The sequence below is a fragment of the Dryas octopetala genome, chromosome 2 (assembly GCF_963921425.1).
Source record: "Dryas octopetala chromosome 2, drDryOcto1.1, whole genome shotgun sequence".
Taxonomy (NCBI): Eukaryota; Viridiplantae; Streptophyta; class Magnoliopsida; order Rosales; family Rosaceae; genus Dryas; species Dryas octopetala.
In genome coordinates, this window is record NC_141367.1 from 32,793,781 (window position 1) to 32,815,885 (window position 22,105).

General features: G+C 38.2%; 5 protein-coding genes across 7 annotated transcripts; all 5 read left to right on the forward strand.

Moving 5' to 3' along the window:
- Nucleotides 1-122: 122 nt before the first annotated feature.
- Nucleotides 123-6,098, forward strand: LOC147295901 (transducin family protein / WD-40 repeat family protein). Of its 2 annotated transcripts, XM_086231986.1 has the most exons (6): nt 123-666; nt 1,658-2,485; nt 3,001-3,102; nt 4,375-5,004; nt 5,139-5,352; nt 5,490-6,098. In XM_086231986.1, exons 2-6 carry the CDS (start codon nt 1,688-1,690, stop codon nt 5,504-5,506), a joined length of 1,761 nt encoding a protein of 586 aa, XP_086088112.1. In that variant the 5' UTR covers nt 123-666; nt 1,658-1,687; the 3' UTR covers nt 5,507-6,098. The 2 variants fall into 2 exon arrangements, with proteins under 2 accessions (XP_086088112.1, XP_086088113.1); XM_086231987.1 differs by having other exon boundaries at nt 124-666; nt 5,139-6,098.
- A 773-nt stretch (nt 6,099-6,871) lies between these two features.
- Nucleotides 6,872-10,833, forward strand: LOC147295902 (Pyruvate kinase family protein). The gene is made up of 4 exons (XM_086231949.1): nt 6,872-7,039; nt 7,126-7,400; nt 8,748-9,209; nt 9,734-10,833. Exons 2-4 carry the CDS (start codon nt 7,143-7,145, stop codon nt 10,544-10,546), a joined length of 1,533 nt encoding a protein of 510 aa, XP_086088075.1. The 5' UTR covers nt 6,872-7,039; nt 7,126-7,142; the 3' UTR covers nt 10,547-10,833.
- Nucleotides 10,834-11,807: 974 nt separating this feature from the next.
- LOC147295903 (alpha-galactosidase 1-like) lies at nt 11,808-15,413 on the forward strand. Of its 2 annotated transcripts, none has more exons than XM_086230305.1 (15): nt 11,808-12,168; nt 12,776-12,834; nt 12,997-13,053; nt 13,142-13,176; nt 13,273-13,376; nt 13,506-13,581; nt 13,676-13,734; nt 13,862-13,927; nt 14,028-14,111; nt 14,258-14,322; nt 14,431-14,513; nt 14,614-14,704; nt 14,820-14,869; nt 14,994-15,134; nt 15,213-15,413. In XM_086230305.1, the coding sequence occupies exons 1-15, from the start codon at nt 11,948-11,950 to the stop codon at nt 15,303-15,305; spliced, it is 1,284 nt and encodes a 427-aa protein (XP_086086431.1). In that variant the 5' UTR covers nt 11,808-11,947; the 3' UTR covers nt 15,306-15,413. The 2 variants fall into 2 exon arrangements, with proteins under 2 accessions (XP_086086431.1, XP_086086432.1); XM_086230306.1 differs by having other exon boundaries at nt 11,872-12,168; nt 12,750-12,834.
- Nucleotides 15,414-17,383: 1,970 nt separating this feature from the next.
- On the forward strand, nt 17,384-17,937 carry LOC147295904 (protein FAR1-RELATED SEQUENCE 5-like). Its single transcript, XM_086231294.1, has 2 exons — nt 17,384-17,881; nt 17,926-17,937. The coding sequence occupies exons 1-2, from the start codon at nt 17,384-17,386 to the stop codon at nt 17,935-17,937; spliced, it is 510 nt and encodes a 169-aa protein (XP_086087420.1).
- A 7-nt stretch (nt 17,938-17,944) lies between these two features.
- On the forward strand, nt 17,945-20,069 carry LOC147295905 (uncharacterized). Its single transcript, XM_086234280.1, has 5 exons — nt 17,945-18,198; nt 18,279-18,512; nt 18,605-19,097; nt 19,178-19,663; nt 19,778-20,069. The coding sequence occupies exons 1-5, from the start codon at nt 17,948-17,950 to the stop codon at nt 19,952-19,954; spliced, it is 1,641 nt and encodes a 546-aa protein (XP_086090406.1). The 5' UTR covers nt 17,945-17,947; the 3' UTR covers nt 19,955-20,069.
- The last annotated feature ends 2,036 nt before the right edge of the window (nt 20,070-22,105 follow it).

Sequence of the window (22,105 nt, forward strand, 5' to 3'; positions counted from 1 at the left end):
GTAGGATAATTTTTATGTTTCTTTAAGAAGGTGTAGTATTTTTATCTTTTTTATTTAAAATAAAAAAAGGAAGATAAATGGTTACGTGGTCTTAAGAGTTGGGATAACCTGCACGGCAAGAGCAGGACAGGAGAAGGAGTGAAACAGCGTTTTTAATTAGCAAATTGGGAATTTGAGTGACGTGAAAGACTGAAACCCAGAAACGCATTCTGTTTATTGTAACCTCAGATTTCAGGATTCACGTACAAGAAGAGTAAGAAGAGTAGGCACATTGAAATATTGAATCATTGAAAATTGACATAACACAAACACAATAGTCGCTCGCATAAGTGAGTGCCCATGTGGGTTGGGTGGGGTGGTGTTGGCATTTGAAAACTCTTATCTATCACCTGTCTCTCTAGTCTCTGCCAACTGCCAAAAGCAGAATTAAAAATATTGAACCTATCCATCAGTAATCAGTATCTTTTTTTTTTTTTTTTTTTTGGCCTTCAGTAATCAGTATCTATCTAAACTAATATCACACCCTTCTCCATACAAATGACTTTCGGTGCTGCTTTTGGTCTCCTTGTTCCTTGCCTTTCTCCTTACGCCTCTATCTAGAACACCACACTTTTCTTCAATTCTCTTCTTTTGGCTTCTGGGTCTTTTCCTGAGTTATCATTTCGGGTAAGCAATCTTGGATCTCTCCTTCATGGCTGCTTAGTTTTCATTACCCTTCATAGTGACTGTTGCTTATGTTCTTTTTTCTATTCTTGCTTTGATTATTGCTTTTTTTTTTTTTTTTTTTTTTTTATCTCTTGCTCTCTTAATTATTATTATTACATTTTATGATGTTCTGGACAGCTCTCTGAATACCATCTCTTGAGCGATTAAGCCATTGAATTTGCATGCCTATATTTATCATTCTGATTCAAATGTCAAAGTCGAGCCGAAAGAATCAAATATTCGTAGAATTTTAAGGAATCATTTTACTTAGAGTTCAAATTGCATTTCCAATGTTTAGAGTTCAAATTGCATTTCCAATGTTCCTTCTTTCTTCCATTTGAAATGCGGAAGTTTGACCTATTAGTTTTGAGTTTGTTTTTTTAAATGAAAATAAAAGTTGGGTTTTATGGATCCTCACCTTCACTATCGTATTCTGTAAAGTGATATTTACATTAGTTGGGAAGATTCCGATATTTACTATCATTAGTATCATCATAATATTGTCACAGGCTGACAGGCCTCCTCAAACCATCTGGGTACTGTATTGTTCATGGAATTGCAGGCTTCAATTTGGCATTTCAGTTTTTAGGTGTTTGAACTATTGGCTTAGCCAGAAAAGCCCTCAATTTGGTGAAATTAGATGTGAAACTTGTGCATCACTGCCATTAATTCGAACAGAATGAACACTGCTTCCCTTATTGATGTTCACTATAATATTCTTTCACGGGCAGACATTGTTCATAAATTCTGCCTTTTTGATGATCCTTTTCATTTTATTTTATATATGGTCTTTTACAGTTAGGTGCTCAGTTATAATTTGTCAGTGCTTTGTCGAACCTTTGCGTCTGCTTATCTTTTGCTTGAATACAATTTTCTTTTTCGAAGAGTTTCATGGGGGTGCATCTGTGATTAGGTGTTTTTCTTTCTTAAATTTGTTTCTTTTGACTTGTAGAAATTATATATGGGCTGAGTTGAGCATTTTATGGGAGGTATAGAAGACTGTGAACCACCTTTGAAACGTGTTAAAGTTCCCTTGGGGGAGTCAAAGAGCTCCTCAGAAGATTCATCTATTACAGACCCTGTTGCTTCCTCTTTGGGAGACTCAATGGCTAGGCCTCTTCCCTCCCAAGGAGATGAAGAAATAATTGGTGCAAAAGGAGTAGTCAAAAGGTCAGAATTCATTAAAGTTATAACTAGGGCATTGTACTCACTAGGTTATGATAAGACTGGAGCCATACTAGAGGAAGAATCTGGAATACCAATGCACTCATCAGTGGTTAACCTCTTTATGCAACAAGTGATGGATGGACAATGGGATGATAGTGTGGCCACTTTACGTACTATTGATCTCGTGGATGAAAAGACCATGAAATCAGCTTCTTTCCTGATAATGGAACAGAAATTCTTTGAGCTTTTGAAAAAGGAAGAAATGGTTGCTGCCTTAGATACTCTACGGAACGAGATTGTGCCTCTTCACATCAACGTGAGCCATGTTCATGAACTTGCTGCCTGCATTATTTCTCCCTTTCAGCCTGTGCAAATTGGGCGTTCAAGTCAAGTTACTGATGGTGCAAACACACGGTCAAAGATATTGGAGAAACTGCAGAAGTTGCTTCCTGCAGCAGTCTTCGTACCTGAAAAGAGGTTAGAACATCTGGTTGAACAGGCCCTAGATGTGCAACGAGATGCTTGTGTGTTCCATAACACTTTTGATAGTGATCTGTCTTTGTATTCAGATCATCAGTGTGGAAGAGACCAGATTCCTTCGCAGACATCACAGGTTAGAATCTCTTCTGCATTTATGGTACTTGCTTCTGTTGCCTCTCATACCGTATATATGTTTGTTTCTTTCCTCCGTTGGCCTATGAGCTGATTGACTCTTGCATAGTCTTCGGAATATTGGAACCCAAATCTTCAGGGTTCGTAATTAAAATTATTAAAACAGTTTCCCCCTTCTATCTTTTGTAATAGCATGATGATTTGGTATTGTGCTGCATATAATTTGACATGTAAACAATATCTTAATTATTGTTGCAAGTCTGTATGAGAAGTGTACTTTTGGTTGATACCTATGTTGCACTTGTATGGAACTATATGTCATCAACATGATCCTCAGTGATAAATTCTTCTATGACTTGTTGAATTCCATCTTCTGTTCAATCAATTTTGTGCGTCCCATGTCTAGCATACCTCGAATTGGACTGCAAATTTGCATTTGTTTTTTACAATGTATTTTAATTGTTTGGATGTGTGACATGTGCCAATTTGAAAACTTTTGCTCATTTAATGTAACAGATACTGCATGCACATAGTGATGAGATATGGTTTTTACAATTTTCACATAATGGGAAATACTTGGCTTCATCATCTAAAGATCAGTCATCAATTATATGGGAGGTAACTATCTCTCTAATTATTGGCTTTTAATTTATTGAGACAAATTATATTATCTATCTATCTATCTTTTTCAGTTTGTTTATGTTAACTCATACAATATGCATAATATTTGGATCATCATTACAACTTATTCTGCTCCATGTCCTGAAAATCCCTTCTACAGGTGGAAGTTCCTGTTGAAATCTCTAATATCTCCTGCTTTAAAAATCAAAGACTCACATTGCAAAGTTTTTGATACTTTTTTAACCTATCTTTAACTTGTTCATTATAGTGACATATAGAATTGCAATAGATTATGCAGCAGGAAAAATAATTATTTGTTTTTGCCCTTTATGGTAATTGCATGCATGTACAATGTGATGCATTATGCAAACTTATGAACCTTGACTGAGTCAGATTGGGAATGGGCTGTGGCCTTCCATGATCTAACCTAATTTTGCCAAGTACTTATAATAACATTTTTAGTAAATATAGAGCAAACTATCTGCTTGTATTGACTCTAATTTTTCCATACTGTAAACAGTGTATAATACTGAATTTGCTCTATTCAATTATATGCCCTAATTTATGTAATTTCTTATATTTAGGCATTATGCTAGGCTTCAGTATTGTAGATTGATTATTCCTAATATTGTGTAATTACTAATATTTAGGCATTACGTTAGGCTTTAATTGTGTTAACTGATTATACTTGTCTTATTTGTCATTTAATTGCACCTATAAATATAGCCTGCTTGAGAGAATAATATACAGAAAATACTTTCAGGTCTAAATTTTCTTACAGTTCTTAACCTATTTATTTATTTTTGGGGCTACAGTTCCTTGGAAATAGTCAAAATTAAGCAAAGTAGACGTTATGTTTTTAACTCAAATAATTTTAGTTCAACCAAGATGTTGAGAACTATTTTTAATCACCAAAAGGAATAAACATATGGCATCTAGTGAGAGCTTAGTACTTCATCTAAGGATTGAGACTGAGGAGGCAAGCTGTGGTGGACAACCTTGATTTAAATGCCACCAAAGCAAGGAAGACATAGAGCACTAACCATTATTTAGTTCGTAGGAAGGATTTTACCAAATCTATTGATGATTAAAATGTCTAATTTCAAACAATAGTTGTCCTGATGCTGCAGTCAATCTATCCACATCATTGTGGTACTTCCAAGAAATGGCAGAAGTTGCAGAGACACCTTAGTGCCATACATACTATTTTGATGTGCACTTTACCTGATTAATCAGTGGACTGATATTTTTCTAATATCATTTTCTCAGGTTAGAGGGGATGGCCAAGTGTCATTGAAACACATATTGACTGGTCACCAGAAACCAGTGTTGTCAGTTTCATGGAGCCCTGATGACCTCCAACTACTGACATGTGGACTGGAGGAGGTCATTAGACGCTGGGATGTTGCTTCTGGAGAATGCCTCCATGTTTATGAAAAAATGGGTGTTGGCCTTATTTCTTGTGGATGGTTTCCTGATGGCAAAGGGATATTCTCTGGCATGACTGACAAGAGCATCTGCCTGTGGGATTTGGATGGAATAGAGCTAGAATGTTGGAAAGGGCAGCGAACGCTCAAGATATCAGACATGGCTATAACTGATGATGGGAAGAGGATCATAAACATATGCAGAGAAACTGCAATATTATTACTTGACAGGGAGGCAAAGTTTGAAAGGCTGATTGAAGAGGAAGAAGTGATTACTTCATTTTCATTATCAAAGGACAATAAGTTCCTGCTGGTCAATCTTATAAACCAAGAAATTCATCTTTGGAGCATAGAGAGTGATCCTAAGGTTGTGGCCAAATACAGAGGTCACAAGCGTGCCCGATTTGTCATCAGATCTTGTTTTGGTGGATTTGAGCAAGCCTTTATTGCTAGCGGGAGTGAGGATTCGCAGGTACTCTTTACATAAGCACATGCGTGGATATGCTTGTTCCTTTTGGAATTTTTTAGAACAGTTTGATTATTCGATATGCTTGTTTTCTCAAGATATTTGGATTTACGGTTGTAGTTTAATCTTCCTTGTTGTAGGTGTATATATGGCACAGAGGCTCTGGGGAGCTCCTACTGGCACTGCCTGGGCATTCTGGAGCTGTTAATTGTGTGAGCTGGAATCCTGTAAACCTTCACATGTTGGCTTCAGCTAGTGATGACCGTACAATCCGAATATGGGGTTTGGATCACCTCAACCTGAGCCAGAAAGTCTCTCAAAGCAATTACATTGCCCTTGCCCACCACTCTAATGGTAGAACTTGAATGGAATGATTTCTTTACACTTGGGGTAGTCAAGTATACTTAGATTTAGATATGTTCTTTAGAAGGTGTTACATTTGTGTAGTGTAAATTATTTGATCGGTTGCTTTCTTATTCTTGGCATAGCAGGCAAAGCGTATCTCTGATCCATCGTCTGTTATCTGCCGAATTCAAGACAAATTAATGGCCATGATTATGATTTGGTTCTGGTTAAGCCTGTGTGGAAGTTGTTTTTTATTTTTTAGGTGAGAGGGGAAGTTGCTTTTTCAGAAGCTATATTGATTGTCTTGCATGAAGTATCAAGCATGCTCCACCATCCGGCATTAATTCTGATTTCTGAATATATTTGAAATGTTAAACTGCATATAAAGTATAACAATGGATAGATGAGTTTTCTGGGTCATAATTTTAGGAATGCCATGGTAATCAGTACAGTAATCACATTGAAATACATTTATATGTGTAATTGTCAGACACTACAGTCTACAGTCGACCACACAGTCACTCTGAGCCTGAAGCTGGAACTAGGTTGCATGATATACAGACATACAAAGGATTCAAGTAACGAAATTTTCACTATCAACAATGAAAAATAGTTTGCTAGTGGTTTTTGCACTTTAATCTATAAATTGATGATTGATAATTGATGTAAGTTATCCCTTCTTTTCATATGTGAAATTAAATTAATTAATAGATGAAATAAGCATAAAAACAATTTTCGAGTTGGATACAAATGCACAGATTTCTCTTTTCTCTTCCCTTCCTATCGCCCCTTGACATGTGCCAGTGATTATCTTGTAACTTAAACCTTATAATAATTTTTTTTTGGCCAGGAAACCTTAAAATATCTTAAGTTGAAAAATAATACAATTTGAAATAGTAAAAGGCATGTATGATACAGCTCAATATATTTAATTATTTAGAAATATGGTAAAGAAAAATTCAAGGAATAGATTTGGAAATAATAGGTTACAAATTTACTAGGCAGTTGTATAATATTAATTTGACGGTAAAAAATCTTAATGGTCTCATTTTTACATTAAATAAGTTTAAGAATTAAAATCTAATGTTAACATTTATTAAATGTCTTTTTTCTACCTATTTCACAAGATTTATTATGATATAAGGCTGTCTGAAACCTATATCTTAAATTTCTAAAAAGCGACTACATTTTTTTTTGTTTTTGTTTTTCTAATAAAATTAGAAGGCGATCTCACTATCTTAGCAAGCGACTCTTTGAGGACGAGTGGTGTTAATTACGTAATCAGTATTTAATATCCTTAGAAAAAGAAAAGGAAAAAGAAAAAGAAAAGGAAAAGAGATATGCTAGTAATATTCTGTCGGTGAACCCCAAGGGCCAAGCCGCCATGGGTTGCTTTCTACTGTTTTTTTACTTTCATTTGTACTGGATACACTTAGGAGTTGTTTTTTACTTTTTTTACTTAAAAGTTTTTTCCTTTTGGGAATATGAGGGTACACTGGTTTTTCACCGTCCACTGGTTTCTAAGTTGCCCACGGTTTACACATTGTGCTTTTGTGAGTTGCGCTAAAGAGTAAAGAGAAGGGCAGTCAACTCAATTTCTACGCTCTGCTCTTTAGTGCGTACTGAGTGTTTAGGTAAGAGAAGGGAAGGTGTAGTCTACTAGTCTGTGAGGAGCAAAGCACGCCACCAGCAGCAAGTATAGCTTCAACTTTCTCTGTGTGTGTTGATCTCATCTAATATTCTAATTGATTGATTGATTCGAATCGTGTTTGTGGTAATCAGATCTTTGAATCAGTTGAATGGCGAACATAGACATAGAGGGAATACTGAAGGAGCTGCCCAACGATGGGCGTATCCCAAAGACGAAGATCGTGTGCACGTTGGGTCCTTCATCTCGGTCGGTGCCGATGGTGGAGAAGCTGCTCAGGGCAGGCATGAATGTCGCCCGCTTCAACTTCTCCCATGGGACCCACGAATACCACCAAGAGACCCTCAACAACCTCCGCACTGCCATGCACAACACCCAGATCCTCTGCGCCGTCATGCTCGACACCAAGGTCTCATTTCCCTCATATTCCTTATAATAATATTTCTTCTTTTCTATTTTCCTCTAGTAAGATAAAATAACTTAATAAATAAATGCGCAACAGGCCAGCAGCTACCTGCTTTGTCTCTCAGTCTCTGGATTTCAGTGTGTTTGTCCTAAATGACTTTTCTTTTGCCTGCCATATGACTTTTCTGCGCTCAAATTCTTCATCTTTAATATCATTTTGGATGGAATTTGCACAAAAGTGCTTGCCTAAAATGATGTTATAAAGGTTTGATAAAAAGATTTGCAATTAGCATCAAGTATTCCTCCTAAGTTGGCATTGCTTGAGTTTAAATAAACATATTATTCATTGTATGAAATTGTATTTGTAGGCATTCTTACTCCATAGTTTAGCTTCTGAGCATTCACGGATATCATTGGGTAATTCATCTACCACTTGCTGATGCATCTAGTTGACTGTTCGCGTTCTCTTGAGATAAAATGGTCTAGATCAGTAAACAATTGAGGTTCTTTAACTTAACTTTGTCCTTCGTTTCTGAAAGATAGAAGAAGAGTACACACAGTTGTTCATTATATGAAACAAAGACTCTGTAGTTCGTGCCTTCTACTGAAATTCTAATTGTTGGAATATAAAATAATCGTTGGTTCACGTCCTAATAGCTTAATTTTTTGTGAGTTTTGGTAACAAACTTTATCATGGTACCTGAGCATGAGATCCCAAGTTCGAATCCTTGCAATTGCAACCTCCCAATATTAAGTTGAACTGTACATGTTGGGCTCTAGTGGTGGAATGAGGTCCATATGTGGGGGGAAGTGTACAGAGTATAAATAATTGTTGAACCATATCCTAAAAGCTTAAACTTTTGGGAATATCGGTAAACCAACAAACTTTATCAATAATTGAAGATCGTATGGTCTACAAGTTCTTTAAAGCTCACATGTAGAAGATAAGGTTTTTTATTTTTTTCCCCCTCTCCCTTGGTATATTTTATTGATCATGAACAATGTGTTTTTATAAGGTCCTGTGTGTAAACTTAAAAGTCATAACCAGAGGATTTTTTTATTCCAATTTAAAAATAGAATGCTATTCTTTAGGGGTTATTTCATCTCTGAATCATTTTTGCTACACTTATTTTAGAAACTGAATGCCTGCTACTTCCCTTTCTGTCATGCCTGACTGACACTTCAAACAATATTATTCCACTCTCTGAACATTTAATGCAATTTGAATTCTGGGGATGATTTCATAATCTTGTTTGTAATAGATCTTCTCTTTTTGGCCTACTTATGCTTGAATTGCTTGTCACTAATTGGAATTGTTCAACTATGAAACTGTCATTTTTTTTTCTTGTAGGGACCTGAGATTAGGACTGGATTCCTCAAGGGTGAAAAACCTATTCAACTTAAGGAAGGGCAGGAAATCACCATTACTACTGATTACAGCATCAAGGGGGATCAAGAGGTGATTTCCATGAGCTACAAGAAGCTGGCTGTGGACTTGAAGCCTGGAAATACAATTTTATGTGCAGATGGCACCATTACTCTCACTGTCTTGTCTTGTGATCCAGAAGCTGGTACTGTGAGGTGCCGCTGCGAGAACACTGCAATGCTGGGTGAGAGAAAAAATGTCAATCTTCCGGGTATTGTGGTGGATCTTCCCACACTGACGGAGAAGGACAAGGAAGATATTCTGGACTGGGGTGTGCCAAACAAGATTGATATGATTGCTCTTTCATTTGTACGCAAGGGATCAGATCTTGTTAATGTCCGCAAAGTTCTTGGACCTCATGCCAAGCGCATACAATTGATGTCAAAGGTATGCTATTCCTTTTCAATGTTTAGTTGTTCATGTAGTAAGATGACATGTAGCTTCATTTTTTCAGGTTTCTTTTGTTTTGTTTTAAGTGTATGTCTTGTATGCTTAATTAGCCAAACCTGGTAATTTTTTCAGCACCCAAGCACAGATCAGCTTACATGACCAGAAATTTGTTTAGTGCAAGTTTTCATTTATTTTTTAAATAAATGAAAACTTGCTTTTACTTTTGAAAGAAATAAGCAATGCCCATGTGACATCTAATTGCTCTGTGTCTGTGTGTGTTTTGTATGTGCATGCATGTATGCAGATTACTCTGTTTGTTTGGATGTTAATGCTTGTATATGCGTGGTGAGTGCAATTTTGTAATTTGCATATTTGTGGGGAGTCTTGTATGCTTTTTTATTTTTTATTTTGAAGGAAACTTTGACATTTTTAAGAGCAAAATCAAGATTAGGGTTTTTTCTAGACTAGATATAATTTTAATTAGTTAACTAGTGAATTTGAGTTTGCTGTGGTTTCTGAAGGTTGAGAACCAGGAGGGAGTTATAAACTTTGATGAGATATTGCGTGAGACTGACTCATTCATGGTTGCCCGTGGTGATCTTGGAATGGAAATCCCAGTTGAGAAAATTTTCCTTGCTCAGAAAATGATGATATATAAGTGTAATCTTGTGGGCAAGCCTGTGGTCACTGCCACTCAGATGCTTGAATCCATGATCAAGTCTCCACGGCCAACCCGTGCTGAAGCCACAGATGTAGCTAATGCTGTCCTTGATGGCACTGATTGTGTCATGCTAAGTGGTGAGAGTGCAGCTGGGTCTTATCCAGAACTTGCCGTGAAGATCATGGCTCGAATATGTATTGAGGCAGAATCTTCCCTTGATTATGGGGCTATCTTTAAGGAGATGATAAAGTCAACACCACTTCCAATGAGTCCGTTGGAGAGTCTTGCGTCCTCTGCTGTCCGAACAGCCAACAAGGCCAGAGCCAAACTCATTGTTGTGCTGACACGTGGTGGGACGACTGCCAAATTGGTGGCCAAGTACAGGCCAGCTGTTCCTATTCTATCGGTAGTTGTTCCAGTCTTGACCACAGACTCGTTTGACTGGACCTGCAGTGATGAGACTCCGGCAAGACATAGCCTGATCTACAGGGGTTTGATTCCTCTATTGGCTGAAGGATCTGCAAAGGCCACTGATGCAGAATCTACAGAGGTGATCCTGGAAGCTGCTCTGAAGTCAGCAACAGAGAGGCAACTGTGCATGCCTGGTGATGCTGTGGTGGTACTTCATCGTATTGGAGTTGCCTCTGTTATTAAGATCTGCTTGGTGAAATAAGATTGAGGATGCAGAATGCCAACATTTGCATCTCAAGGCAATGTGCCTTGTTGTTGAGATGGACTTGTATTTTGGTTTCTAGTTTCTTTTATACTCTATGCTATTTTAGCCTTCACAGCGCTGAAAAGTCTTATTTTTTCTTTGCCTTGGAACTATGGGAGAGGGTATGATGCCTCTAGATTTTAATTTTTCTTGTTTTATGCTGTTCACTCAATCGGCTATTATGGGGTATTCTGATTTGCCCTCCTGGTATAGAAATAAGATTCAGGAAACCCTTCCGTCTAGTATTCTCGGTCGTTGGTCATGTCAGATGTTCGCACTTTCTCTGCTGAATTAGTCATCTTTACAGCTTTAGATGGGAGAAAATGCAACGTTGCATAATACTAGGAAATTCTCTAAGGTTTTTGGGGCCATGAGGTCCTCTGGTCCCAAATAGGACCGTGTGCGAAACAGAACCCCACACCATTGATACCACCAAGGTAACAAGGCCAACAAGGAAATAACAAAAGTCCAAACTAATAGTAAGGTAAACTTGTCAGGGAAGAATCTCGCTTCTATTGTCATATATATGTAAGTCACGTGATGTAGTAAGGCAAACTTGTTAGTGGCGTGGAGAGTAATCGCATGCGTGTCAGTTGGGTCACTCGCATAAAGCATGTGTGATTTGTCTCTACTAGCTAAGCTAGTGAGTGAAGTATTCGACCAAAAACAAAAGCCAGTGAAGTCTAAAGACCAACTTTCAGCTCCAACTCAACTCATATATGATTTGTGATTATCCTAATCCTTATCTTAATTTCAAATATCTAAATTAATTAGTCTTTCCTAATACACTGTACATATAAATTTTTTATGGTAAGCGATGGATGTTACACTAATTTAATTTCTTTATTTACTTACCTTTTGTCCTTATTTATAAAGACGATTTGGTGTCAGAATTAGCATTATAATTTATTGGGTTTAATATTTTGGTCCCTTGTAGTTGTTGCTGAATTCCTCTCCCTTTCCCAATAACAGTTCATGAATTAAAATGTTACCCGATCCCTATAAGATTGGTGGTACTGTTGTGAAATTGACACCACGGGCAAATTCGTCGAAACAATTATCCTTCTTAAAATGATTGTAAACCAGATTAATTAAAATGATTATAAACGAGTCCTTTTTTGGAAACATTATAAACGAATCCTTATCTTTTTATCCTAATCTTGTCTATATACACATAGCTGCTACTTTCATTAGACATTAGTTTAGAGAGAGAGTGTCTGTGTGTGTTTGTACAGTAGTAGCAGAGAGTAAACTGGAGAGCAATAGACTAGAGGAGAGAGTGACAGAGTAAGATATAGCAAAGAAGAAGCAACAGCAGCAGAGCAGAGCAGAGCAGAGCAGTAGTAGTAGAAAACAGAAATGGTGAACATGAGGAAAAAGGGTGGTGATACTCATACTGATGCTGCATTGCCAACAGCCACGATTGTACTATTGACAGTGATGTTATGCTCATTTGTATCACCCCCGATGTTAATGGGTGTTTCTGCTTCACAGAGAACAAGAATGATGGTCGCACATACCAAAGAGCAACTCAGACGAAATCTGCTTGCCAATGGGATTGGAATCACTCCTCCCATGGGGTAACTCCTCTGTTTTCTTTCTCTGTTTTTACTTGGTTTTCTTTAGTGGTCAGATCAGACCCAAAAATATCTTTCTGCAAAATTAGAAAATTGGAGTCTTCTCTTAGGAAAAAAAATAAAATTTGGTAATGACAATTTTGCATTTTTGCAGTAGTCGTAGCAATTCCAGTTCATGTAAATCCTTATCCATCGAATCATGAATCCAGACTGTATAACAAGGATAACAATTCATCTTTCAGCTTCTAATTATGTATATTACATTGACCATTTGATCTACTTTGTTGTAATCTCTCTCTAGTATATATCTCTATAATCTCTCCCTATTTTACTTTAATAATAATGGAAAATCTCATGATCTATTTACTCAATGATTCCTCTCTCATTTGAAGTTGTGACACTTCAAGGAATGATAAATTCTCTTATTGGTTGCACAAGATATAATATTCTCAATGTAGGAATAGCTTACAAATGAGAATAAATCGAATGAGAGTTGTTTAACTCTTATTCCCATATCCTATCTGTCCTCCACATGTGCAATTTTTTTTTGCCCAATGTTTTCAATCCTTTTCAAATACTTGTAGGTTTACTCAGTTTTCTTTTTGCTTAGGTGGAATAGTTGGAATCACTTCAACTGCAAAATTGATGAGAAAATCATCAAAGCAACCGGTAACTTGACCTTATGCTTAATCCAAGTTTCCCGTACTAAAGTCATGTTCACGAAGCTATGGCAGCATAGTGATAAATGCATCTATTGAGATGTGTTAGATCGACTTGTTGGTTTTGTACATTTAGGGGTTAATAACAGTTCTTGTTTCTCTGGTTTGACAGCCGATGCTCTGATTTCCACTGGTCTCTCTAAACTTGGATATACCTATGTTAACATAGGTACATTGCCAAAAAAATTTCTGTCTTTTCCATCTTTCATTTAGTCACAAGTGGCTGATGAAATACTTCATTTTCTTGCTATCTATAGATGATTGCTGGGCCGAAATAGCTCGTGATGACAAGGTATTTGTTTCTCTTTTTAATCACAAACAATTTTGGCTGTAAAAATTATATGAAAAAGATTATAGAGATTTACTAAACCTGAGATTTAATATTCAGGGTAATCTAGCACCCAAGAAATCAACATTTCCATCAGGCATTAAAGCTCTTGCGGATTATGTCCACAGCAAGGGTCTTAAGCTAGGAATCTACTCAGATGCAGGGTAACATGACCCTCTTACACTCTACTCTAATACAAATATATGCTGCATAATTGTTGTTGAATGTCGATATATAATACTCATATAATTTGTTACAACTAAACAAATAGTGCACGCACTTGTACTTGACAGGTACTTTACTTGCAGCAAAACCATGCCTGGTTCACTTGGTCACGAGGAACAAGATGCCAACATCTTTGCTGCTTGGGTATGATATGTTCTAATGATTTCAATCACAAGTAGACATAACATCTAGAAATGATGATATAATAGAATCTTGAAATACTGGACTTTCATTGCAGGGTATTGATTATTTGAAGTACGATAACTGTAATAATGATGGCTCAAAGCCAACAGTTAGGTAATATGGAATATCTGTCATGGTACCATACTTATACTGCATATTGATTGCTCTTTTTTGCTTGCACTTAAGTTTCCCGGAGTTATTTATCTGTATACCTGATAAGGATTTCCATACCTTCATGTAGATACCCTATAATGACCCAAGCTCTGATGAAAGCAGGCCATCCCATATTCTTTTCTCTTTGTGAATGGTAATCTTCTTTGTCAAAACTCAAACTCAAAAGCCATGTCATTTTTGATGGCAATGGTCCTAGTGTTTTTTGTTTGACTTTATTTTCTGTCCTTTTTTAGGGGAGATATGCATCCTGCTTTATGGGGTGCTAAAGTGGGAAATAGCTGGAGAACTACTAATGACATTTCTGATAAATGGGAAAGGTAGAGAAAATTGAAAATTGTGCTTTAGCTCTCAAATTGGTCTTATATTCATTTATTATTATTTGTTTTCGCCGGGGGGGGGTTTAAGTAAATTGGTCTTCTATTCATGGACCCCAGATAATGTTTTCTTGCATTTTCCTTGGCAGTATGGTCTCTAGAGCAGACATGAATGAATTTTATGCTGAATTTGCCAGACCTGGTGGCTGGAATGGTTAGCATTCCCTTAATTAATGCAAGCATGTTTCACCAATAGTCTTTGGGAACATGGTTGATGTTTTTTCTAAAAGGCTCATCTTATTTTTCTGTTGAATTTGAACAGATCCCGACATGCTTGAGGTGGGAAATGGAGGAATGACAAAAGATGAATATGTAGTCCATTTTAGCATATGGGCCATTTCTAAGGTACATACCATAAACATTTTCTTTGCTAGATGCATGTTCTTCTTATATAAAATGCGCATCTTTGGATCATCTGTTGGGTTACATACAAGCAACATTGCAGGCTCCCCTTCTTCTTGGTTGTGATGTGAGGAATATAACAAAAGAGACAATGGAGATCATTGCGAATAAAGAGGTTATCTCCGTCAACCAAGGTATCTACAACCTTGAGAGATAGACACCATTTCTCCTTCGCAATAGGTGAACTAGTCTGCAATATTAATAGAACTCTGAATTGATAATTTTGTACGTGTCGATTAACTATAACAGATCCACTTGGTGTCCAAGCTAAAAAGGTTAGAATGGAAGGGAGTCTTGAGGTAAGATTGAAAGTGCCAGCAATTTCTTCTGATATGTTTTATGTAGGCTGCTGTAGGTTCTGCATCCGTAAGAATTGTATCACTGTGAGATTGATATATCATTTATTTATGTAATGTCCAACAGGTTTGGGCTGGCCCCCTTTCAGGCTACAGAGTAGCTTTACTCCTTGTCAACCGAGGCGCTTGGCGAACTTCTATTACAGCCCACTGGGATGACATTGGGATCCCCCAAAACAGTGTTGTTGAAGCAAGAGATCTTTGGCAGGTATGATCCATCTATAACTATCTGTGTCTTGTGAAATAATAACTTACTGATATATATCTCTGCACGTCTCATATGCAGCACAAGACATTGAAGACACGTTTTGTTGGAAACTTGACAGCCACCATGAACTCTCATGCATGCAAACTGTATGTGTTGAAGCCAATCTCTTAACCATGAATTCAGTTGTATGAATTGATACTCATGATGTTGTAATATGAGATCAGCATGTCATGTGTCATGAAAGTAAAATAAAAAACGTAATTCAATTTTCTTTTAACATTAATATTATATTTCCCTCTCAATGCCAAACTCATTTTAATAATAAAGATAATGGAAGACAACGTGGCAGACAGTCGCCACCACTTGTGCCTGAACTGAGCCATAAGTTAAGACTTAAGAGAGAGAGAGAGAGAGAGAGAGAACATACTTGAAGGAAGGAGGGTTGGAGGGCCATTCAGGAACGTACTTGTCCAGAGGTTAGCAATGGAGTCTAAGATAGTCTCTCTAGTTGTGAACCGTCTCCTTTTTCACATTAAAACTGGTAGACAGTCTCATGGTTTTTGATGGGTCATCTGAGTACAACTTCATCTTTTCCGAAACTTGATTTCCAATAACAATATGGAGGAAGGACACAGAACTTCTCTCCCACTGGGTATATGTGTATCGATGTTTGCATTTTCTGGCATATGGATACGAAGGAATGAGTAAATCATTTGCCACATCACAATCCATATAATTTTTTATTTTTTTAATAAGTGAATGTCCTTTATTGATAGTTGTCAAAAAATGGTAGTTGAGATACGTCTGTGCAATTTTTTTTGGGAGCTGCTATTTGCACACCCCTATTTTTCTCTTTGCACACCCCTAACAACCCAATTTGTGAAAGTACTTAATTGACACAAAGAGAAAAGACCAAAAAGGACAACCTTTATTATTTGAAAAAAAAAAAAAAACTCTCCTTACACACCCATCCCAACACTCTTACACACCCCACCCAAACTCTTAAACCTCAGCCAAAATACTCTCATTGCACACCCCCTCCTCTCATAACCTCTTCTCTTCATTTTTCCTCCATTAAACCCTAAGTTTTCATTTTTCCTCATTGAAAGTGTTTACCCATTTTGCCAAATAAGTCTTCATTTTCATGAATGGAGCCTTCACTCGTCCCGTATTCGCCTTCCGACGAGGTATGATCGTGATTTTTTGAGTTTTTTTTCGTCTTTTTCATTTCCTGTTCGCGGTTCATTCGGCGAACCAGTACCGAACGTTTCTGCATTGTTCGACAGATGACTACCGAACATAACTTACATATTCGGTGGTTAGCTGCCGAATGAAAATTACAAAAAAATTTTAAAAAATCCATTCGGTGACTGTTTGCCGAATGAACTTATAAATTTCGACAGACACATGCCGAACATTGTACATATATTCGGAAGACATCTGTCGAATGAAGTATTTTGTTTACAAAAATCGATATTGTTCGGTAGTCAACTGTCGAACTAAGGTTATTGGTTCGGTAGATTACTACCGAACAGTATGATTTCGTTCGGTAAGCTTCTACCGAACAGATTCATTAAGTTCGGTAACCTTCTACCGAACGTACTGTTTTGACATTATTTTCATGTTTTATGTGTAGGATGATGAACCGACTGAGCAATATGGTGGTGCTTCTACTCGAAACAGCAAGGTTGAGGACTACATTGGGGCCGAGGTCGAGGTCGAGGTCGAGGCCAAGGTTTTGACCGAATACTCACGTGACTATAGTAATGAATTCACAACAAACGAGGTATGAATTTGTTATTTGGGAAATATATGTTGCAAATGTAGTTGAAATGTGAATAATGTAAATTTCATATGTGTAGATATTTCATTCGAGGGATGCATTGGTTAGCTGGGCACGTGCACAAGGAAGGACGAACAACATAGTCATTGTCATAATGAGGTCTAATACAGCAGGGGTGGGGAAGAAGAAAGCTAGAGTGTTCCTTGGTTGCGAACGAAGTGGTCACCATAGGCCATCCAAGTATGATGCTGATAGTTGTATAGTAAAACGTCCTAAGGATGGTAGGGACTCTACCACAAAAAGATGTGGATGCCCCTTCTCATTAAAGGGTGTGCAAACTGGTAATGAGGATGAATGGATGCTAAGTGTGGTATGTGGAGTGCATAACCATAGAGTTTTAGTTACTGGTGAAGGACACTCATTTGTGGGGAGATTATCTGAAACAGAGAGTTCTTTATTGGTGGATATGTCTAAGAGTTTAGTGAAACCGAAGCAGATTCTGACCATCTTGAAGGAAAGGGATTATTCGAATACAACAACAATCAAAACAATATACAATGTCAGACACCGCAATAGGGTGAAAGAGAAGGCTGGAAAAACTGAAATGCAGTGTTTGCTAAGTAAGTTATCTGAACACAAATACTTTGAGTGGCATAGATGTTCTGGTGGTGATGATATTGTGACTGATTTGTTTTGGAGCCACCCTGGTTGTGTTGATCTCTTACGTGCATTTCCACATGTATTGATCATGGATTGCACGTATAAGACTAATAGGTACCGTCTGCCACTCTTTGAGATTGTTGGGGTCACATCCACAGACATGACTTTCTCAGTTGCATTTGCTTACATTAGTTATGAGAAGGAAGACAATTACATTTGGGCTTTGACTAGATTGAGGTCGTTACTCAGCGATGATTGTCTTCCTGGTGTGATTGTCACAGACCGAGATCTAGCACTCATGAATGTAATCTCTGCAGTTTTTCCTACTGCTAGACATTTATTGTGTAGGTGGCACATTAGCAAAAATGTGATGGCAAATTGCAAGAAAAAGTTTGGAACCAAGGATGATTGGGATAAGTTTTATAGTTCATGGTATTCCTTGGTAAATTCAACGTCAGAAGATGTGTATTTAAGAGACTTACAGCAGATTGAATCTAAGTTCGGTTGGGTTCCTGGAGTTATTGACTATTTGAAGGACACTTGGTTGATACCTTTCAAGGAGAAGTTTGTGGCTGTATGGACAGACACATGTATGCATTTTGGTAATACAACTTCCAATAGGTAAACACTTTCACATATTTGGCATTACTTGTTAATTATTATATTGTGTTGTATATAAACTAACTTGACTCTATTAATAGGGCGGAAAGTGCACACGCGAAGCTAAAAAGGGAACTTGGCTCTAGCCAGCTTCCCTTTGATACCTCTTGGGCACATATACACTCATTGTTAGTATTGCAGCATACACACATCAAGGCATCATTTGAGAAGAGTCGAACGTTTGTCCAAGTCAAAATGAGACAGCCGGAATTGAAAGATTTGATTGGTTATGTATCTATGGCGGCATTGACTATAATTGCTTGTGAGATTGGCCGGTAATTTGGATACTAACTCAACTATAATTACTACCATGAACACTTCATTAATGTGATGCTTACTGACTAATATAATTCTTTTCTTTTTGTAGGGCCGATTCAAATCCGACTGGAACATTACCGTGTGATTGCACGATTCGCCATACACACTGTTTGCCATGTGCACATGAGATTTTGTCGTATAGGCGACGTAAGATGCGTATTCCACTTGATTCAGTGCATCCCCGTTGGAGAAAGTTGGATATGCTTCACGAACCACAAGTGATAGTGTCAAATCCACCGGTTCAGTCAACACTTGATAGACTAGCAATATGGATGGAAGGACAGAATGAGGACACTAAGAGGATGATGAGTTTGAAAATAGAAGAGCTTATGAATCCAGAGATAACGGTGCTAAAAGAACCGCGTGCGAAGGTAAAGACTAAAGGGCGCCCTAGTAAAGCCGAAAATTCTACCCGCCGTTTGCCATCTGCCTTCGAGTATGCACTTTCGGGTCAAGGTAGCCACTCACCATCACCTACAATATGTACAGTTGGCACCAATTCACCAAAGAAGATGCCAAAGGCAAGAGTATCAAAATTGAAGGTATATAATTCATTTGGATGATCTTACTTTATTTTACTAATACTCATTGCATAATCGGATTTATTTATATTTTTCTACAGGCATATAAGACATCACTCACGCCATCTGTTCCGACCCACCGGTATACACAGCAATTCAACGCTAGCATTAGGCCATTCATTACCGGTGCCACTGATGTGAAATCCGACGGTCATTGTGGGTATAGAGTCGTAGCTTTGGCATTGGGGTTGGGTGAAGATGCGTGGCGGAAAGTGCGTATAGATTTATTCCACTCGTTACGGTCATTGTCCATCCTATATGAGTCCATATTTGGTCGATCTCGAGTTGCTGAGCTAAAGCATTCGATTGAGTATTTTGAAGAACCTCTTATTGCACCAAAGGATTATTGGATGGACATGCCGGAGATGGGATATGTTATCGCGACATGCTATGGTGTAGTGGTGACCCATGTATCTAGGTCGTTATGCTTAACATGCCTACCATTTAGCGTACACCCAGATATACTAGAGGGATCCGAGATTCGTGAGATTGGTATCGGTTTTGTCAATGACGATCATTTCGTACAGGTACACATTGAACTACATGGTTTGTTTTATTGGATATTTAAATTATCTTTATAGGTACACTTAGTGGATATTTATTCCATATTTATTGAACTCATGTGTAATGCTATTTTATAGGTACACTTAGTACCGGATCACCCCATGCCACCTATTCCTACTGTGTGGACCTTGCATGCCACCGAAAGCGCAAAAATGTGGTATACTAGATACCAACATCGCCTTGAGCAATTCAAAGAATTTGTGTGCCATAGTGATCCATCCACACAAGAACCAGTGTCTCTTGATAGTGATTGATTATGTTCTGGACTTGATGCATTTACATTGAGTTATGATGAGATTATTGTATTATTTAAATATATATAAGTATGTGGATTTAAGTATATATAAGTATTTGGATATTTTTTTTGCATGAACCTAAGTATTTCACATAAAAAATGAGGTGGATTCAATTATATAAATTAACCATAGTATTTGACATAAATAAAACCTTATCTAGTTACGGAAACTACAAAAATATCAAGTTATAATCATTGGCGGAGACGCCGCCTCGAACCGCGTTGGTATGTCATAGTGTCCTGCAAATGCGTCCCCTGTAAAATATGTTGCAAACTCTGAACGGACTGATAGAGGTAAGTAGGACGTGTGATAGCAACTTCTTCGCCCATGTCAATAATCGGCTGGGTAATCCGTAGCATCCGAGCCTCGCGCTCCTAAAAGCCAAAATATGCGAACATTAACAGATGCAATCGGAAAATGAGAAAATTTATTGTGTAAATTTACGTACCCGGTAGTATGCAATATCCGATGTGGCGTGTGGAATATCCGATGTGGCGTGTGGGTCAAATGCACCTCTGCGAGTAGGGTTGTGGACGATTGGATGTGATATAGAGGTGAACCAATCGAGGTACCCTCTCACAGTATCCGATGGCCGCCTCACCGGTATACTGCGCGCCTCCTCAGACAACACGTGATTCCCCCATGCCTCCCACATACCAGCTAAATAGTTGTACATGGGTCTGTATGAGTGCGCATTCGAACCTCTAACCCCCTGAAAAACCGCACGTGGTGCAGGGGGGATCGTCTGTACCCTCCCAAACTGCCTAAGTACTCTCTCGGGACAATAAGGCTCAACAACATCAAAACACCTTATCATCCCTGTGAAGAATGCTATAGCTGGCAATGGGTGTGCTTGTCTTTGGGATTTGTATGGTTCCCAAATAACCTGAAAAAAAACAATAACATTATATAGTTGAAAACATAATATAATCCTAAATTTATAAAAATAATTGTAAATTACAAATCTACCTCGTCAGCCGACAAAACATCAAGTCGTTGCCGTATTCTTTGCACTGCTTCAAGATCACTGCCACCATCCCGCCTTGGAGTCCAGCGGAGCGCACGAGGGGTATTCTCGGAATAATTCATATCGTACGCTGGACCGAAAATGGTGTGCATGTGCTCGTACACCCAAGCCTCTATCAGTGTCATATATCCGCCGATTTGTTTGACACCAGCTCGAGAGGCAAATCCAAACTGCCTAAACAACCATGCTAGGCATCCAGCGCCCCATGCATAATGGCTAACGGTGTCTAGATTAGTGAGCAGTCTGAGATATTGCACTTGTACCCTTGTGCCAGTCTTATCTACAAACAGGGTACAACCCAATAAATACAGAAGATACGCCCGGGCTGCACATTGGATTTCATGCTCAGAGTCGGCATCAGTGACATCACTAAAGCACGTACGTAACCACTCTAATCGTACGTACTCACCACCAAAGTCCATCAACTACTCTGATGTCTGATCCCCACTAACTCCTAAATATGCAGTTAGTAGATATTCACAAGTAATGTTATCCTCCACAAGTGTAGCCACTGGTGCACCACCAACCGGAATGCCTAAAATGTTGGCTACATCATCTAGTGTGATGGTCATCTCACCAAAAGGCAGGTGGAATGTATTGGTCTCCGGATGCCACCTCTCAACAAAAGCGGACACCAACACTTTGTCAACCGTACGATAAGAACACTGCACCAGTGATGTCAACCCAGAATTAAGGACATATCCCTTCAACCGGTCATTATCTGTTCTGGCCCACAACTTCCACTCACGAAGCTTGGTGGTTTTGGACATGCACCTCAAAGGCTCCCGTTCCTAATTCAAACATAACCAAATAAATTCACTCATTATTACTGCAAGTTGCACAAGAATAAAATACCAACTGTTAAAGATCATACCTCGTTGTTCCAAATTTCAGCAGCTACGTGAGTTCCATAACTCCTCAGCAGGGACGTGTCAATGGGACCTCCCGGGAAAGGCTCAGCAAGCTCATTGGGATTATCCTCATTGTAATCCTGAACCGGAACTTCAGCTTGTTCAGGAACTGCCTCACGACTAGCTCGTGCTTGTACTAGCCTTCTTCGCCCAGATGCTGTGGGTCGTGTT

Excerpts from the sequence above, each read along its gene's own strand:
- LOC147295903 (XM_086230305.1), top strand. The coding sequence starts at position 11,948 with ATGGTGAACATGAGGAAAAAGGGTGGTGATACTCATACTGATGCTGCA. Across the intron at positions 13,054-13,141 it reads ATATACCTATGTTAACATAG|ATGATTGCTGGGCCGAAATA; the intron begins GTACATTGCCAA and ends TGCTATCTATAG. Across the intron at positions 13,177-13,272 it reads AAATAGCTCGTGATGACAAG|GGTAATCTAGCACCCAAGAA; the intron begins GTATTTGTTTCT and ends TTTAATATTCAG.
- LOC147295905 (XM_086234280.1), top strand. The coding sequence starts at position 17,948 with ATGGCAAATTGCAAGAAAAAGTTTGGAACCAAGGATGATTGGGATAAG. Across the intron at positions 18,513-18,604 it reads ATTGCTTGTGAGATTGGCCG|GGCCGATTCAAATCCGACTG; the intron begins GTAATTTGGATA and ends TTCTTTTTGTAG. Across the intron at positions 19,098-19,177 it reads CAAGAGTATCAAAATTGAAG|GCATATAAGACATCACTCAC; the intron begins GTATATAATTCA and ends ATTTTTCTACAG.
- LOC147295904 (XM_086231294.1), top strand. The coding sequence starts at position 17,384 with ATGTCTAAGAGTTTAGTGAAACCGAAGCAGATTCTGACCATCTTGAAG.
- LOC147295902 (XM_086231949.1), top strand. The coding sequence starts at position 7,143 with ATGGCGAACATAGACATAGAGGGAATACTGAAGGAGCTGCCCAACGAT. Across the intron at positions 7,401-8,747 it reads CCGTCATGCTCGACACCAAG|GGACCTGAGATTAGGACTGG; the intron begins GTCTCATTTCCC and ends TTTTTCTTGTAG. Across the intron at positions 9,210-9,733 it reads GCATACAATTGATGTCAAAG|GTTGAGAACCAGGAGGGAGT; the intron begins GTATGCTATTCC and ends TGGTTTCTGAAG.
- LOC147295901 (XM_086231986.1), top strand. The coding sequence starts at position 1,688 with ATGGGAGGTATAGAAGACTGTGAACCACCTTTGAAACGTGTTAAAGTT. Across the intron at positions 3,103-4,374 it reads AGTCATCAATTATATGGGAG|GTTAGAGGGGATGGCCAAGT; the intron begins GTAACTATCTCT and ends TCATTTTCTCAG. Across the intron at positions 5,005-5,138 it reads GCGGGAGTGAGGATTCGCAG|GTGTATATATGGCACAGAGG; the intron begins GTACTCTTTACA and ends TCCTTGTTGTAG.